Consider the following 17,702-nt stretch of genomic DNA (forward strand, 5'->3'; position numbering starts at 1 on the left):
AAAGTGTATCCATTTCACGGACTGGAGGCAAACAGTAATGGCCAAAAAACTTGGTCAGAATTTCTCAAAATTGGCAGGTCAGGGTATGCAGTGGTCAGTATCAACCGGAAGTGGTAGAAAGAAAGACAACCGGTGTCCCAGCCACAGCCTAATGAGCAAAAGCATAACAGGAAGAACTGAAAAATCAAAACAAACAAAACAAAACAAAAAAACATCCCAATAATTTCAAACTGTTTTTATTATTTGTACATTCACCACTGATAGGCATACTCAAAGCAATTAAAAAACAGAAACAAACCTTTGTACTAAATGATAAAATAACGATTAAAAAAAACAATATTAAAACCATTGGTGAGAAAACTCATAATGCAACCTCCCCTCCTCAGCCTGTATTGATACTACAGGGTAAGAGAACTGAAGGAAGAGGAGGAGAATCAATGGTAAGGGCATAATCATAAATTGTGTCAGGTGTGACAGACAGTTTCTCTCCACCAGAGAATTCTCTCATCTTTTTAACTAAACAGAGGGAGACAAGATGAGCATTGCATTGCCTTAGTAGTTATTCCACACCTCTCCAAAAATACCTGGAGCTGCCTCATTTAAAGACATGATTTTGATTAATCCTATATGTCTGTACAAAATTCCGAACACACTTCCAATATTTTCAGATTTATAAAGCCAGATTACCAAGATTTCTCTTTAGGCAGAACTGGCAAGGGAAGCCTTGAACTACATGCAGCAACATAAGGATTCCTCATCCAAAATGCAGAGCTGATTGACAATGAGGCAACAGCAACTGACTGCAAATGATAATTGGCACCTACACTTGGGGAAATTGACAACATTGGGGATATAATTAAAAACACCCAGTGTGCCATACTGCTTTGCCATCAAGGCCAAAACCAAAAGAACCAAAGAAAAAGGAGAGGCAAATGTAAAAAGAAAACGTTATCAAACTTTGATAGTTGTGAGACATATAGCACTCTGGGAAACAACACTGCAAAATCATGGTCCCCTTTAAGCATGACTGTGTAGGTGTAGATGTGCTTTAAAAAAAAGTGATACTTTGACAGATGGTGATGACATCAGTTGGTCCTTTGTTGTATCAAAGTACATGTAGTGAAAGGCAAATGGAAGAGGGGGGTCTCTTAGACAGTTCCATCAGTTGATTTGCCACTAGCGCCGCCTTTCCCGAGGATCACTACGGCTGCGTGAGCGTCGGCCCCCGCCTGCCCCGCTTCCTGCTGGCCTACGATAGCCATCCCGGCGTTTGTCATTCTCCCTCTCCCTTTCCCTGTCTCTATCTCTACCTCGGTCTCTCTCTCTCTCTCTCTCTCTCTCCTTGTCCTTCTCCCCCTCACTTCGGTCTCCTGTTGTGCTCCCTCCAGCTTTGATCTTCTCCTTGCGCTCCTCTTCCCTTTTTTTGTCTTCCTCCTCTTCTTGCTCCTTCCTACGTTTCTCACGCTCCTTCATCCGTTCTGCTCTGGCAGTTTCTCTCTGAACAAACTAAAATAAAGAGAATGCACAGAGCAAGACGTCAAGAATTTACATGCCATATGCATATGAATAGCCCGTGTATTTAAGTAATAAAAGCACCAAGCCAACAGTTTATTTTGTCACCTGCTCCTCTGTAAGTGGAAGCCAGTATATGCAAGGAGCTGCTTTAGTTTTACGAAACAGGTCATCGAGCAGCTTTGCAGGGGGATCCTCAGCGGTTTTCTCTGCAAGGGAAAACAGACACAATATTACAAGTCTACTTAATGCTGATATAAAACACTTGTTCACATATTTTTGTAGGTCTTACCCTTCTTTTCTGTCTTCTTCTCTTTGCTTTTTCCCCTCTCCTTACGCCGTCTCTCCCTGGAGCGTGATCTTCGTGGACCTCCCTCTTTCTCTTCTCCAGGCTTTCCAAACTCTCTAACTTTGTCACGATCCCACTCCCGTTCTGCTCGGCCCCTCTCCCGCCGCTCCATCTCACGTTCACGCTCAGCCCACTGATCTCGCTCTGGGAGGAGGGAAGGAAGGCCTGATGATCGACCACGCCCAGAGCCAGGAGCCTGTTCCTCTGCCCCGGGTTTGTCAGCTGCACCCAAGCCTTTGTGGAAATCCAGCTGCAAAACAGAGAAATGCATTTGCCACAAGCAGGCACTGTGGGCTTACCAGATAAATCAAAAGTAATAACCCTGAGGTCTTACCTCATCCTGCTGGGAGAAATCTACACTGAGAACTTTTGGGTTGCTCTGGGGCCATTTCACTCCATGAAGAGCTGCCCTTGTGGCGATTGCTTCCTCTGAGCTAGAGTACTAAACAGAGAAAGTAATTTTTCAAAATCCCATCGACAGGCTCAATTTACTCTCGATCCAAGATACAGCCATCTTAAGCACAAACACACACTTGTAGTAACTCACAGTGACGTAGCAGTGAGATTTGATTTTGTCAATCCAGAAGCCCTCCTCCATCAGGGTACCAGTTCTGCTGAGCAGTTCTTTGAGCTGTCCCAAAGTGAAAGGCCTCACCTAAACAATATAACATAGCAATTAGAGTAAATACTATAAATTTGCATTTTAGCACATTTGTTGGTCATTTGCATAGTATGAACTAATTCACCTCTGTTCAAAGCAATTATGTTAACTCACCAAGTTACAAATGTGAACAATGTTGGAGACTTTGCCACGAGGTGGTGATGGCTGCTTGGCTGTGCGAACAGGGTCATCGATTGTAATGGAAACACCTGTTTTCTGCTGGCTGATAGAGCGACGAATTAGGGTGTCGCTGGGGGTCACTTGTATAAAGAAGACAGATACGTCAATGCTTTGGTACTAATAATGTGCACAGTAGTTAAATTATATAATTTGCTAATACTGTATTAATGTTAATTCAAATAAATGATATGGTTTCAATAATGTATCAAATTCTTGAGAATAGATAGAACACCACTATAGAACAGAACATTATAGAAAGACTGAGATAGTTTTATTACCAGTGTTGATTTCTACATCATGGCTGGTATTTGATAGGGATTGGGTTTCCACAGCTCCAGGAAAGGAGGTGTCCATCTTCTCTTCATGCACCTTTGTTGTTTCTCCTTCTCCCTGTAGATCTTCCTCCTCTACCTCCTCATGACTGGTCTTTTTCTCCTCTTTCTGTCCATTCTCCTGGCTGTCTGAGTGCACCACCTTCAACATAGGAAGGGGTGAACACAAGATATTCCCAAGAATTTCCAATAGAGATAACTCCAGCCCTAAACAGCACTTTGTGTATCAGATTAAAAATAATTTCCCCAATTTCTCATTCAAACAAGGCATGTCGTAATCTGACCTGTGTGACAGTGCGACGAATCTGGAGGTCCTGGTCAGAGCGCTCCCTGTCTTCATCCTCGGCCCCCGAGAGAACAGCTTCCTCTGGATGCAGGTCCACTACTGCCTCCTGGCCAAGACAAGGTCGGATGTCTGGAATCAGCGACTGAAGGAAATGAAATCACAATAAGTGCATTTGACGAATGAGACATCGAGTACGATTGACTTACAGTCTTACTATGCTGTAAATACCTTAAGTGAATCTGTGGTAATGCTGATGGAAGGTTTCTTGGCAGTAACTGCTGTGCTAGAGCCCCACCTCCTCTTGCGACCACCTGCCGCCCCAGACTCCTGCTCACCCTCTGTGCTCCCAGTGCCCGGGGACAATTTGGTGCCTGGTAAGTAAAGAAATTATGACGACATCACAAATACCTGCAGTATTTTAACACTATCAAAAATCCAGAGCCTGCAAACAGCATTAGGACTTATGAAGACTTTTCAACAGCTAAGACTACATTTTTAATACCAACATTTAAATACTAACACTAATGATCACTATGAATGCTGTTAAACAAAAAGAGAGACAAAGAGGGGCACTCACTGCTAAGCGAGATCTTACGAGCTGAGAAGACTTTTGGTATCTGAAAAACAAGAAGACAGACAACCCAAAAAACGTGGGAGAGGTGAGAGACTGGCACTATGAGAGGACAGAGGTTGCAGGAACAATAATAACAAAGGGGGCAAGTAGGGAACGCCTACGTGTATGATAGAAACTGCTGTGCAGTGTTCTCCAAAATGAGTAATGGCACTGAATTGTGTTCTTTTGCATTTAAATTAACGGTGTGCCATTCATATGTATTTGCTCATCTACACGGACAAATTAAAGAGTATACCTAACTTCGAAGAGTAAACAATAGCTGCAGTCTTTATGAAACAATGATCTATTGGAAATACTGCATTTTAAATTCCAGAAGCATTTTTTTATATTTAAATTTTATGCCTGGATAGAAAAATCAACTACAAGTAGTTTAACACAAGTAATTGTAAAACTAAAGGAAGATTAAAATGATATAAAACAAGAGATTTGGAAAAAATTTGATCAAACTGCAGTAGCCACACTAAGATCCAGGTCGAAAAAAAAAAAAAAAAAAAAAAGGATGCTTCTTCCAGCAAAAAATACAGAGTATGAGTGAAAACTAAGCATTTGCAAAATAACAATATGAAATATAACATTGAGTAAAAATTACTACTTATTCCCTGGTACCACTGACACCTGATCCTTACTGGTTTGGATATGGCCCAATCACGACTGCATGTACTGTATCTAGGCAACAAGGGTCCATTCAAAGGTGGCTGAGAAGTTTGGATGGAAATCTGAAAGCTTGCTGGCTGGACGGTTGGTATCAATAGTTCATTTGGGTAGGGGCTTGAAAATGCTTTTTGCAAAAGCAGTCAGGTGTTTTGGCAAGTCCTTTTAGTAGCAGACCAGAGGAAGAGTGTTGTAAACAGTCACTGTGCTCACAAATTCAAAATTTTGGTTTAAAGTGCAGCTTTATTTTGGGAGGAGTAACTTCATACTGACAGTCACAGAGTTGCACAAATCTGGCAATGGCTGTTGTAGAAAGGGACTTTAATGAAAACTCCTTCAGTTCAAATAAATACAGTCAAGCCCATTAAGTCCAGATAAAAAGCCACTTGGTATCCAAGAGGGGTGTTGGCTGAAGAAATCGGAATCCAATTCCAAGAGATTAAAACAAAAATCCAAAATGTCCTTGAGCATCCTACAATTCTTTAACCACGTTAAAAACATGTCCACAAAGCCCAAGATTTTTTGCAAGGGGTTCAAATGTCCCCAAGTCAAACAATCTGAAAACTAGCCAGTTATGTTTTAACAGCAGTTTTGACTTGATGTGAGCACACTTCTTTGCTCGTCTGTTCTCCATGTTGATTTTAACGTCATAACGCAGGAATAGTGGAAAGAAGGCAAAGAGAGGTTTGACATGGACTAGCCAGCCCCTTCTTTGAATGTTCTCGTCCAAACAACAGCTCTTGCCAGACAGATCGGTGAAAATGTGGCAGCCTTTGTTGTTAGGGGTGTCCCTCTGCAGTGCAGCCTCTGGGGCTTACCCGAGGTCAACTCTGGATTCTTGGGGACAGTGGAACAGGTGCAGCAGTAGCAGTAGAGGTAGTATGCAGGTACCGTTAGGGGGCAATGGAAGAGGCATGAGCACCTTTATAACAAAGCAATCATTTGGGGTTTAAACATCAGCCACAGTGAGAAAATACCCTTGCTGTTTCTGCCCAGGACAGTGCCAACAAAGGTTTTACAAACAGCCAAATTAAAAAATTGGGACTTCCTAGACACATTCTACTAAAGGGGTCAATTGATCATCTGATGGATTTTAAAAAAAACGTAACTGAAAGATCTTGATCAAAAAAAAAATAAAAATATTAACATACATTGACATCAAAACTGTGTATGCTATCCAGATTAATAAAACCAATGTGCAAATCACACAACTACAAAGGCTCAAATGGGTTCACCCATTCCTGGCTACTGACAGCACTGAGGACCAAGATGATTTGTGATTCTTCCAGTGCCTTACCTCCTCACTGGTCTCTGGAAGCTTCTCTGACTGTGCCATGGCAGTCTCCTTCACCTGCCTGTGTAGTGTAAAAAGTGAGGGGGGAAAAAATAAATAGGGCACAGATAAATGGGTTAGTCAGGACAGAGCAAGAGGGAAAATCTTTTTAAAAAAAAACAAACATGTTAAACTAATAGAACAGTATATATTCATAATTTAATTGAGGCAATGGAAGAGAATATGAAAGTTTAGCTCAGATATACGAATAACAAAAAATATTAATAGATTGGATTAAAAATATGGGTGCATAACCACAATTATTATGTTATCACTTGGTAATTGTCGGCAATTAGATTTAAGGTAAGGTAGTATTAAACAAAACTCAGCAGCTGTTGAAACTAATCCACTGAAATAGACCAGGAGTAAACGTGATGCTAAGTAACTGCGCCTTAAACGCGTCTCACGCGGCTGACCACCATCACTGTTATTTCACAAATGCGTCGCTGTTAATTTTAAAGAACAAATTCAAGGAGACGAGCCAAGACATTCACTCCCACCGCAGTCCTCTGTCCGACCCGCTTAGCTCGCCCAGACTAAACCAAACGCTCAATGACAGCTACACAATACCTGACAAATGAGCGCGCGCCTCCCGCTCTCATGCCATCCTCATGAGCGCACACGTGAGCACTCGGGGAACTTCACGGCAAACACACAAACTGCTCGGTGCCAATGCAACACACGGACTGCGACTGCTGCTAAATCCACTGCGTCGCATCGAGCCACCTCTCTTTCCTCCCTCAACCCCCCTCTCACCAGAGCCTACTCTTCTCTGAACGCTTTCGTGTTCGTCCCCTCTGTCAAACCAAACCTGCCACGGACAAAGCTTCGCCTTCTGGTTAGCTGAGTCGCTGTATGAAAAACCACAGGCCGGCATCGGTAACTAAAGCCTTCGACGGAACACAGCCATGTTGCAACGAATAAAATGAAAAAAAAAAAAAAAAAAAAAAGATCATGTATTAAAAAAAAAAAAAAAAAAGGACCCGCATATTCTCAGTCACACCGGCTGCAAGGCAGTCTCATCAATCGCCTGATGGGAAATTCACTACCCTTCATCTCTTATGACAAGAATTGAGCATCAACCACAAAGCACAGACTCGTGGGATTATGCTGTATGATCTGATGGGTATTATCAATTCCAAAACATCAAAGGACAACATAAAAGACCGCAAAATTAGCTCACCCTCTTACACTTCCATGAGAACACATTTAATACAAATTGGTCCAATAGGGTGACTCCACTGCCAGTGATTTTTATTATTTATTAAATGTTTTAAATATAGGTTTTAAGTAGTTTTTAAACAATACTCCAGACTTAAAGTATGTCGACTCAAAGAATTGTTGACATACCACTACAACTAAATAATTCTACCACTTAATGGATCCACATAGTAACGCCTAAAAATAAAACTTCCAAGTCACCTGCACTGAAACAGATCCATTTACATTTAGCAGACGCTTTTCTTCAAAGCAACTTACAAGTGAGGTACTAAGCAAGCAAAAAATCTAAGTCAAGGAGAAAACATCAAAGCAAAGTCCTTCAGAAAAGTGTTTAAATATCAGAAAGTTTTTAATTGTTGTTGTTTTAATAGATCCCAGTCTTTAATAAGTTCAACTATGATTTGAACCATGCTCAATTATTTTTCTCAATATATACTGCCAAACCTCAACCTTTGCAAATAAAGCATTTGTTAATTTAAATGCTTTAATCTAATTTATGAAAATGACAAACAAAATATAAATATCAATTTGAATATTTACACATTTTCATATTCAGAGTTCCTAGAACCTAAAATTCAAGTGGAAGCAGTACCTGTATTATCATTCAGTGCATTTACATGCACTTACATGAAGTAACCCAGGTCAAAATCTGAGGAGGACTGGGGACTTAAGACAGAGAAACCTGTTGTCTATGTGTCGATTTACTAGGCTAATGCAGTACATTGTAAATTCTTTCTTCAATTAGCCACATAACATGCTTTCTCCAAGTAACCAGATAACCAACTTTTTATTAATTAGCAAGCCTTTCTAGTCTTGCCTTTCACTGACATTTCCAGTGTGGGTTTTAATATTTAATTTGTGAGTTTGTAAGTGTACAGAAGAAACTACAGAACTACTGTATGAATGAATAAAAAGCTTCCTTAAGTATACTAAGATGTGTTTGAATATCACAGCAGAGCAAAACCTGAGTTCAAATACTGTTGACCAAACAGTGGTGTATGTAGTACTGTAGCTTGACCTATCATCAGTCTACTTAAGTCTACGGTGCTTGAAAAATAATTTACCCATGTTTATCTGACTGACTGACTGACACACAAACACCATAGATGTGTTTCAAAAGAGTTAGACTCAACACCTTTTTTTGTCCTTTCCTTCCTCTTCCTCACTGTGCTTCCTCTTCCTTTGTGTGTCCTCTCTGGTTGGTACATCAATGGAAGATTTCTGGGGGTTTAAAAATAAATAAATAAATAAAAAAAAAAATGACAAATGAAAAGCAATGTGAATAAATACATTTTAGGTTGAAGTATTTTCATACAAAGCCCTCGTGACATTTGTCTCTACCATAACTTGATTAGAGGCACATCTATTTTCTTAGGAGTATGTTGTTAAGATGTTCATACATATTACACAGATGTTAAAATGTTTTGGTGGTGTATTAAGGTAAGTTACCTTGGTTTGACTGCCACTGCCAGCAGTTGTGTTACTTTTTTCTTTAGATATCTCTTTTCTGCAAGGGGAGGCTTTTGAGGTTTTCTTTAGAATCTCAGTCTCTACTGTCACACTATGCTGTGTCGAAGAATCTTCAAGTTTCCCCTCCTAAAAGACAGAGACAATAGAGGGATATTTTACAGACTTAACAACAAATATTTATTAAATAACTTATGGCCATGACCTGATCATCACCATTGTTTTATATATTTGTAGCACGTTTTAGCATACAGCGGGATTATGGGTGCTACACAGTTCACTATAAAATACTTGTGCGGCTTTTTTTTTTGCATTCCTTGATGGCACTGTCAACTTCTTCTTCTTTTCTTTTCGGCTGTTCCCTTTCAGGGGTCAGCAAATCATGTGCCTCCATCTAACTCTATCCTCTGCATCCTCTTCACTCACACCAACTAACTTCATGTCCTCCCTCACTACATCCATAAATCTCCTCTTTGGTCTTCCTCTAGACCTCCTGCCTGGCAGCTCCAACATCAGCATCCTTCTACCGATATATTCACAATGTCTTCTCTGAACATGTTCAAACCACCTCAATCTGGCCTCTCTGACTTTATCTCCGAAACATCTAACATGAGCTGTCCCTCTGATGTACTCATTCCTGATCCTGTCCATCCTCGTCACTCCCAAAGAGAACCTCAACATCTTAAGCTCTGCTACCTCCAGCTCTGCCTCCTGTCTTTTCTTCAGTGCCACTGTCTCTAACAACATCGCTGGTCTCACCGTCGTCTTGAACACCTTTCCTTTCATTCTTGCCGATACTCTTTTATCACACAACACACTTGACACTTTTCTCCACCCGTTCCAACCTGCGTGCAATCGCCTCTTCACCTCTTTTCCACACTCTCCGTTGCTCTGAACCGTTGACCCTAAGTACTTAAAGTCCTGCACTTTCTTCACCTCTGCTCCCTGTAACCTCCCCGTTCCTTGATGGCACTGTCAACACTGTCAAGTATTCACAGTAAAAGCCTTTAAGTGTTAAGTATGTATCAACAGTAGCTCTATGATGTATTTAGACATCCAGATATTAAGAGGTAAAGAGGCCACCTGAAGAATATAAAATACACAATAGGGCCTTTGGCAGGCTAAGAAAGTTTTACTTTATGGAAAAATCATCTCACATGAAATATTGACAACCTAAAGCAGAGCTCTTGAACCAGGTTCTCTTAATTCACAGAATAGAATGCATAAAATTAGCTTTAGAATTAGAATATGTTTCTCACAGCAAATGGACACAGCAGAAAGCAGCAGCGGTTGTGATAATGTCATCTGAATCACTGAGTGATAAAATCCATAACTTTCATGGCTTACTGCTATTTTGCTCAAACTTTAGACCCAGTGGACTGTTATCTGAGCATAGTCAAAGACAACAGTCCATGGTTTATATTTGAAGATGGAAAGAAAATGGGCACTGTATGTTAGGGACAGAGGGGTGTTTCCATTTACCTTTCTACCTCTGGAGGTGGTTTTCTCTTGAGAAGATGTGGATGACCCAGAAGAGCGAGATGACGAGGACCCCGAGTCAGATTCTGAGGAAGAGGAATCATTAGACGATGATCTTGGTCTTGTTTGTTTCTTTTCCTTCTTTACATCTCTTCCCCTATGCAGTGTATCTTTCACTGGGCTTGCAGGACCCTTCACTTCATCATCTTCTTTTGCTTTTTTTGTGGATTCCTTGGCATCGTGTTCGGTCATTGCTAATTCTAATTGTTTTTTATTTTCAGATAGAAGGTCTTTGGCCTCCTTCTCAGACATGGTCCCAACAGATCCCGGTGGCCTGACAGCCATCTCTTGTTTTGGAGGCATCTGTTGGTCTTTCTCTTCAGAGGAGGGCTGGGGTCCTTCCTGCTGTAGTTCACTAGAACTTGTGGGGATGGAGAGAAGTGAGCCCTGAGGTTGTGGGGTATCACTGAAGGTACGGGGCCGCTTAATAACCATGGGAGTTGAGGAAGATTGGGGCTGAATTAGGGAATCTCTAAAGAACCGGAATTTCTTAAATGAAGACTGTGGTGACATGGGGGCTGCTGCTTGGGCCTCACTCTGGGACATTGGAGCATGAACAGCGTCCTGCTCTCGTGCTTCTGTTGATGACTTTCTAGCTGGTCCTGTGAAGGGGGTAGAAGGTGTGGGCAGGGGGGTGAGACCAATCTCACGGCCACGTTTGGATGGAGGGAGGTGACTCTCCCTCTCCTTTTCAGTCATATTAGCTTTCTCTTTCTGATGTGCCTGGGTCTTCTCCTGCTCCTCCTTTTGTTTCTGCATGGCGTTTTTCTTCTCCAATCTTTCAAGTTCAAAGCCCCTTTCCTCCTCCTCTTTCTTTTGTCTCTCCAAGGCCTTCTCCCTTTCAGCCTTCTCCTGCTCCAGAGCTCTCTCTCTCTCTTGCTTTTCTTTCCTCTCATTTTCAGCCCTTTCCTTCTCCATTCTTTCCTGCTCCTTAGCTGCCCTTTCCAGCTTCTCTTTTTCCTCCTTTGCTTGTTCCAAGGCCCTTTCCCTCTCTACTCTCTCTTGCTCCAAAGCTCTCTCTTTCTCAATTCTCTCTTTTTCTTTCCTCTCAAGCTCCAACCTCTCTTTTTCCAGAGCTCTCTCCCTTTCCACCCTCTCTTGCTCTAGAACTTTTTCCTTCTCCAACTTTTCTTGCTCCAGGGCTCTCTCCCTCTCCAACCTTTCTTGCTCTAGAGCTTTTTCTCTATCCATCCTCTCTCTCTCCATTCTCTCCCATTCTAAAGCTTTCTCTCTCTCTATTCTCTCTTGCTCCAAGGCTCTCTCCCTTTCTAGTCTTTCTTGCTCTAAGGCCTTCTTTCTCGCTATTCTCTCTTGTTCTAAAGCCATCTCCCTCTCTAATCTTTCCTTTTCCAACCTTTCTTGCACCAAAGCCTTCTCTCTTTCAATTCTCTCCTTCTCCTTTCTCTCAGTCTCCAAAGCCCTTTCCCTCTCTATCCTCGCTTGTTCAAGAGCCTTGGCTCTTTCGAGCTCCATCGCTCTCTCCTTTGCTTCTCTTTCTTGTTTCTCCCGCTCCTCTTTTTCTCTCTGTAGATTCTCTTGCTCCAGAGCCATCTGTCTTTCAAGCTCCTTCTGCCTTTCTAGCTCCAAGGCCCTCTGTTTTTCTAGCTCCTTCTGCCTCTCTACTTCCAGGGCCCTCTCTCGTGCCAAAGCTTGCTCCTGCTCTTCCTTCTCTTTCGCCAAAGCAAGTTCCCTCTCCTGCCTCTCTTGCTCTAAAGCAAGTTCCCTCTCCCGTTGCAAAGCTTTTTCTTGTTCTTCTCTTTCTAGAGCCTGCTGTCGCTCAATTCTCTCTTTTTCCAGAGCTCTCTGCCTTTCTTCTCTTTCCCGTGCAAGAGCTCTGTCTCGCTCTTGTTCAAGTTTTTGCTGCTTCTCTTGCCTTTCCAGTTGAAGTGCCTTTTCTCTTTCTATATGTGAATCCCTCTCTCTGTCCCTCTCTTCTGTTGCGGTCGCCTTGAGCACATTTACAGATACTTGCATGTGGGACAAATTAGCTCCAACGACACCCTGGTTGGTGCCTGGAATCATGGGAAATGGCACATGGCCTGCAGTGTTGGCTATGTGACTGATGGCAGATACTAGACCTTCTGAAGGCCCTCGGCCAGAAAATGATACTGCTGAAGGGGAACTGCTGTCCTGCCTGTCACCTTCACCATCGCCACCGTGCCAGCCTGATCCAGAGAAAGCACCTTCTGACTCCATTTTACGTGCCAGAAGGGTCAGTGGGCCAGGCTTTCGCTCTACATGTCCACTCCTCTGTGGCTCAGGACTGCTACTGCGGCTGCCGCTGCTGGAAGAACCAGAGCTAGAGGTACTGGGAGATCGCCTAACTGGGGCTACATCTGGACTAGGGGGGCTCTGTTTAGGGGTGTCAGGCAAGGGAAATGACAACTCAGGAGGTGGAGAAGGAGGAGGCGTTGGCTGACGAAGTTGAGGAGACAAAAGGGACGGGATGTGTTGCTGCTGAGGCTGACAGGATGCTCCAGACCTCTCTCTGGTTGTGGGAACTCTGGCTGGTTCTCTGAGGCTTCTCTGAGCACCACTGTCCCAGTCATCATCATCACCATCCTCCTCGGCGTCCTCACTATCATCATCGTTGCTGTCAGCTGCAACTTCACTGGATGCAGAACCCCTTTCTATCTGGTGTTTACCACCAGGAACACGCACTGCCGCAGAGCCAGAAGCAGGAGGACCAGACATGTCAGCCTCTTGGTTCCTGTTAACATCTCTATCATTCCCCACATCAAACAATCCCTCTTCACCAGAGGGGCCAGGTGGCTTGTGCTGCTCAGCCAGTGCTCCGGTAGCATCCTGATGAAAACGGGAAGGAGCAGAGACTTCATTGTCACTGTAATATTATAACGTTCTTCAATGTGAGTGGTATGGCACAAACACCCACTTATAAATGTTTGACATAGAACAAAGATAATCTACAGACAACGATAAATGAAAAATCTGACTGCAATGTTTAAGAGAGGAAGTGATGTCTGACCTGGGGTTGAGGAGGACATGAGGTACTGTTGTTAACCGCTGAGTGATCCTCTTGCTCTATTTACAAAAGACAAATAAATACAATCAAAAATTTTTTGTTTGCAAGATGATTATAGTAAGAGACTTTTCTACCTCTTACTGGTTTGCCCTACAAGGTATGCTGTGAGTTTACTGAAGCAGGATAAACCCAAAACAGAGAGCAGGTTCTAACCCACAATTTGCACTGAAGGATTCTATTAACACTTACCATTTGTTTCATATGCTTCACGAGCCTCCCTCTCCAGACGCTGCCTCAGGAGCTCCTGTTGTTTAGCCAGATACTGCTTGATAAAGCTGTTCTGGCTCATTTCCTCGCCAATCTAAATACCGAGTAATGATTCAAAAGATTTTCAAGGTCATTTCCAAATACTTTTTGCAGAAATTGGATTCAACTGTTTTGATGCACCTTTTTATCATGTAATGAGATCTTACAATAAATGTAAGATTTCATTACATGTAGAGAGGTTTCAGTCTTGGAGATACTTACCTGGGAGTTTGGCTGTAGTCCAATATGAGCAGTTGAGGTCCTTTGCAAATTCTCCAGCATCAGAGCCTGTCGTTAAGAAAAGAGACTTTGTTTTCACAATGTAAATAACAGGCAGCCATTTTTTCAAAACTGTTAGAACTGGCACCAGTGTTTTAAAATGTTAATATCTAGATCATTATACCAGCCTAGCTACTGTGTAGTCCATAATGTAATCAGTTTAATTGTGCTACATATGCTATATGTGAATCTCTGTGGACCTTGACATGTCATCAACATAGCTGAAACTAGGGCTGCACGATATGGGAAAAACACTGACATTGCAATTTTTTCTGTGATAAAAATAAAACAGAAATCTTCACCAGATGACTTAAATAGTTCTATTTGAGGAGAATGAATCATTCTAGAAAGATTTAGGTGGTTTTGTAAGTTAGTGCTTCATGCTGCAAATGTGATCCATGTTTCTTTTGCACACTGCCTGTATCCTCATCCCAGTATTAATTTTTAAGTACAAACACCACTGTTTAAATAAAATCTGACAGTACTAAAATGTGCAGTGCGGATCCAGGTTTGGAGCTTTAGTTTCTTCCCAGCTAATCTTATAATGTGATGCTTGATTTGACATATTTTCAATTAAGACATATTTGTCTCACTTTTTGCAGTGGACTAGTGTTAGTTATTGACATCAACTTCAATTTGTAGCAGACTGCAACTATGGGTGCATTTGTTTTAAATCACAAATAGTATGAGGGGGTGAAGAATTAGTAGTTGCATTGTGTTAAACAAGATATATATCACTATTGTGTATGCGCACATCACAATGATGATGCCAATATAAACGGTGGAGCCCTAGATCAAACATCATCCAGCATCACTGCCTCTCTTCCATAGCAAGTTCAGTTTCAGAGAATGTTGCTTCTGATAAAGTTTACAGTAGATTAAATTGTACACATTTATACCTAAAGCAATTCCATGTACTTCTATTTTGACACTCAACAATGCAGAAATGGAGAAAAACAAAAAAGTATATGCTCAAATACCAGTGAACAAGAGCAGAAAACAAGAAGTGTGACAATATTAGATTACATCCAAATACAGTTTCACAATGTATGCTGATCCAAACATTACAGGGTTTACTGATGCTGCCTACATTTACCTTATGTAACGAGTGAGAAAATTGTAACCATTCAAGGTCAGTGGCTCTCATTGACTGCCAATAGAACTAAATTATATGCAAATTCTTATTCAAAACTCACACTTTTTAACATTAACCTGCTAATTATCAGTGTCGATTACTATTTATAGACGCATTTTGTCAAACTGCTTATATAAAATAATTTGGTGTTCAACTTTTACAAAGGATGCTGGAGCTACGACGCTAAATTGGGACAAAATAAATCGCTTAATGCGAAGTAGCAAATGTAAGCTGCCACTTGCTTTTTTTATTGCGCAACACCGCAAAAACAGAAACCGTAAAACCGTATTAAATTTAAAAAAAAAAAAAAAACGCAATGTCCAAACTTTCATGGCGGAAGAGATAAGGTTGTGTGCCTGTCGTAATGTAAACATTTGTTCTCATTCAGGAATCATGGCGCTTCAAAGGATTAAAAAACGTTGTACTTTTGATCACAGCAAACTGCTCTAGGTAACTTAACGTTACAATATCTGAAGTAAAATACTTATCGAAGCACCAAATTACTAGTGTAACATTAGCTACACCCCCCTCCCCCGGTAAACTCGTGCATGCGAACAGCGCTTGGGACAGACAGCGTTTACGGGAACAAACAGCAACAAGCCAGTCGTTAAGGCCAACTCTTCACTCACGTTAGCCAGGGAAGCTAACACGCTAAACAGGACAACATAACCAACACACACTTACAAATTAGCCTCCAAGTTGACTGAACTCTCTGTAGTGCATCTTGTGTTATATGTGTGCGCAGCGGACACAGTGCTCGACCACTGTGTACTGTAAATAGACAGATTTTCGCCGTTGAGTGGTGGTGGTCAACATCGATAAATACTACGCCGCTCGGCAGTAACGTTAACGATACTCAGTTGTCGGCCCTCGAGAGAGCATCAGCCCGTCTCATCGTTAACATTAGCTCGCAGCAACCGTGGTCCAGCATTTAGCAGCAAAAGAACTTACCCCTTTGAGTCTTTTAATTAGAGCATTCTTCTGGCCGCTTTTCGAGAGTCCTCTTTCTTCAAGAGCAGCCTTTAAATCCGCTACTCGGAGGGACTGGAGCGGTCTCCCGTCCAGCGTAACGTCTTCGAGGTCCGCCATTTTCCGTTCCTCTAGTCAGTTCCCTGCCAGAGCGACGAGCAACGCCTTCCACCACTCAGCGTCATCGCCGACAACTTCCCCCTAACGAATTTCACACAGCTTAATAAAGTATATGTTGCTTACTTATTATTTCAATTATTTAAATATTTCCCTGCGCCCCTTTTATTGTTTTAGCTCAATGCCTGTATAACTTTACAGTTGGCGTTACTTGTAATGCTGAAATGATGAAGGTAATAACGTGATCGTAGAATAATTACTTTCTCCTTAAAAGTAAACCTAATACAAAAACGATTATCCGTGATGTAAACACAGAGCACACAAAACTCACAGTCGGTCCAAAATCTGTTTGCTTTATACTTAATATAGGTACTCTTTTTTTAATCTGCGCAAAATGTGCGCAAGCGTGTTCCTTCGCACCAAGTTGCGGTCAGGCTAGAAGCGTAAACTTCCGGTATATATTTTTAGCGTCATTAGCGGAATTGTCTAGTGTCACTGCACTTCAAGAATGTTGATATTAAGGTGATTAAACCTATGTTTCAAATATGATGAGTAAGTACAGTTATAAGCCGTAAATAATATTCATTCAGAGGCAGAAAGTATTATTGCTTAGTTAAAAGCTAAGCTACATTCCGTTACTGTGACCATTGACGGTGTTCCTACTTAAATTACTGCAACTTTTTTCTCAGGCTGAAACAAACCTGTCTTCACAACTGTGTCGTGGTCTGATCATGTCAGCCAAACCCTAAAAGAGCAGCCCAGCTAACAGACTTTCAGCCGCGGGTTAGACAGAGAGGTCACCGACCATGGCAACGCAACACTGGACCGATGTTTCAGGCTGCTGCGCTGCCAACGCGGAGGACTTTCCACCAGTCCCTCAGGCTATAGCCAGCCTCGATAACTTGTCGTGTGTTTCTTCGAGTCCTGGCCTTGGTAAAGAGCTTGAGCCCATCTCATACGTTACCCTCCAGGAGCAACGATGCGTCCTGAGCTGGTTCCAGGGCTGGACCGCCATACAGAGAGAGCGGTTCTTGCAGGACCTGCTGGGGAAAGCTGTGCGTGGGAAAGTGTGCACTCTCTTAGATTCGCTCAGTCTTCTTCAGGTATTTTTTCTATAGTCCCTTAACAGATGGTGTAAAGAGTGATGTACCGTTTCTAACATTTTACTGACTTTTCTTTTAACATTGAACAGGTTAAAGACCATCTACCAAACATCTTTGAATGCCAGCTGCGCTTGTGGAGTCAGTGGTTTGACTCTTGGGGAGAAGAGGAGAGGAATCATTTCCTGCACATGTTGGAGGAGAGGGATCCAGACTTTGTTGCGCACTTTTACAGCAGTGTAGCTGACACAGCAGGAAGAGACTAAGCATTGTGGACAATGAGACGGAAAGCAAGTGGTTATAACAACAAATGTGTTAAAGAGGTGACATGAGTTGGAAAATGTGTACTACACCTGGGATCATTCTCTCTTACTATTGTTAACAATTTCATGCTTGGAACAGAAACGTTATTTCAGTTATTAGGAGTTTTCCCTTCACCAGTTTCTTCAGGGCTGCATTACTCACTTTGCCACTTTTGTGGACAAAGTTCAGAGGTTTTTTATTGTTTCCATCATTGGTAGAGTGGTGCCATTAATTGAACCTAAAATAAACAAGCTTAAAATATGGACGTAAAGATTACTGCTTTTTTGTATTTAGCCCATTTTTAAAAAACAGAAAATAAAGTTTACTACTATATTCTCTGTGTTT

General features: G+C 41.9%; 2 protein-coding genes across 4 annotated transcripts; one reads left to right on the forward strand and one right to left on the reverse strand.

Moving 5' to 3' along the window:
- Nucleotides 1-220: 220 nt before the first annotated feature.
- Nucleotides 221-15,994, reverse strand: acin1a (apoptotic chromatin condensation inducer 1a). The gene is made up of 18 exons (XM_067528820.1): nucleotides 15,820-15,994; nucleotides 13,677-13,742; nucleotides 13,398-13,509; nucleotides 13,152-13,207; nucleotides 10,109-12,970; nucleotides 8,609-8,755; nucleotides 8,295-8,380; nucleotides 5,903-5,960; nucleotides 3,898-3,937; nucleotides 3,549-3,691; nucleotides 3,319-3,462; nucleotides 2,981-3,176; nucleotides 2,637-2,782; nucleotides 2,409-2,516; nucleotides 2,196-2,303; nucleotides 1,805-2,111; nucleotides 1,621-1,721; nucleotides 221-1,506 (listed from the first exon to the last, which is right to left on the reverse strand). The coding sequence occupies exons 1-18, from the start codon at nucleotides 15,955-15,957 to the stop codon at nucleotides 1,177-1,179; spliced, it is 5,148 nt and encodes a 1,715-aa protein (XP_067384921.1). The 5' UTR covers nucleotides 15,958-15,994; the 3' UTR covers nucleotides 221-1,176.
- A 340-nt stretch (nucleotides 15,995-16,334) lies between these two features.
- c14h14orf119 (chromosome 14 C14orf119 homolog) lies at nucleotides 16,335-17,690 on the forward strand. 3 transcript variants are annotated; one of them, XM_067528826.1, is made up of 3 exons: nucleotides 16,335-16,476; nucleotides 16,644-17,057; nucleotides 17,147-17,690. In XM_067528826.1, the coding sequence occupies exons 2-3, from the start codon at nucleotides 16,761-16,763 to the stop codon at nucleotides 17,318-17,320; spliced, it is 471 nt and encodes a 156-aa protein (XP_067384927.1). In that variant the 5' UTR covers nucleotides 16,335-16,476; nucleotides 16,644-16,760; the 3' UTR covers nucleotides 17,321-17,690. The 3 variants fall into 3 exon arrangements, with proteins under 3 accessions (XP_067384927.1, XP_067384926.1, XP_067384928.1); XM_067528825.1 differs by having other exon boundaries at nucleotides 16,355-16,506; XM_067528827.1 differs by lacking the exon at nucleotides 16,335-16,476 and having other exon boundaries at nucleotides 16,513-17,057.
- The last annotated feature ends 12 nt before the right edge of the window (nucleotides 17,691-17,702 follow it).

The sequence above is a fragment of the Channa argus genome, chromosome 14 (genome assembly GCF_033026475.1).
Source record: "Channa argus isolate prfri chromosome 14, Channa argus male v1.0, whole genome shotgun sequence".
In the NCBI taxonomy this organism is placed as follows: Eukaryota; Metazoa; Chordata; class Actinopteri; order Anabantiformes; family Channidae; genus Channa; species Channa argus.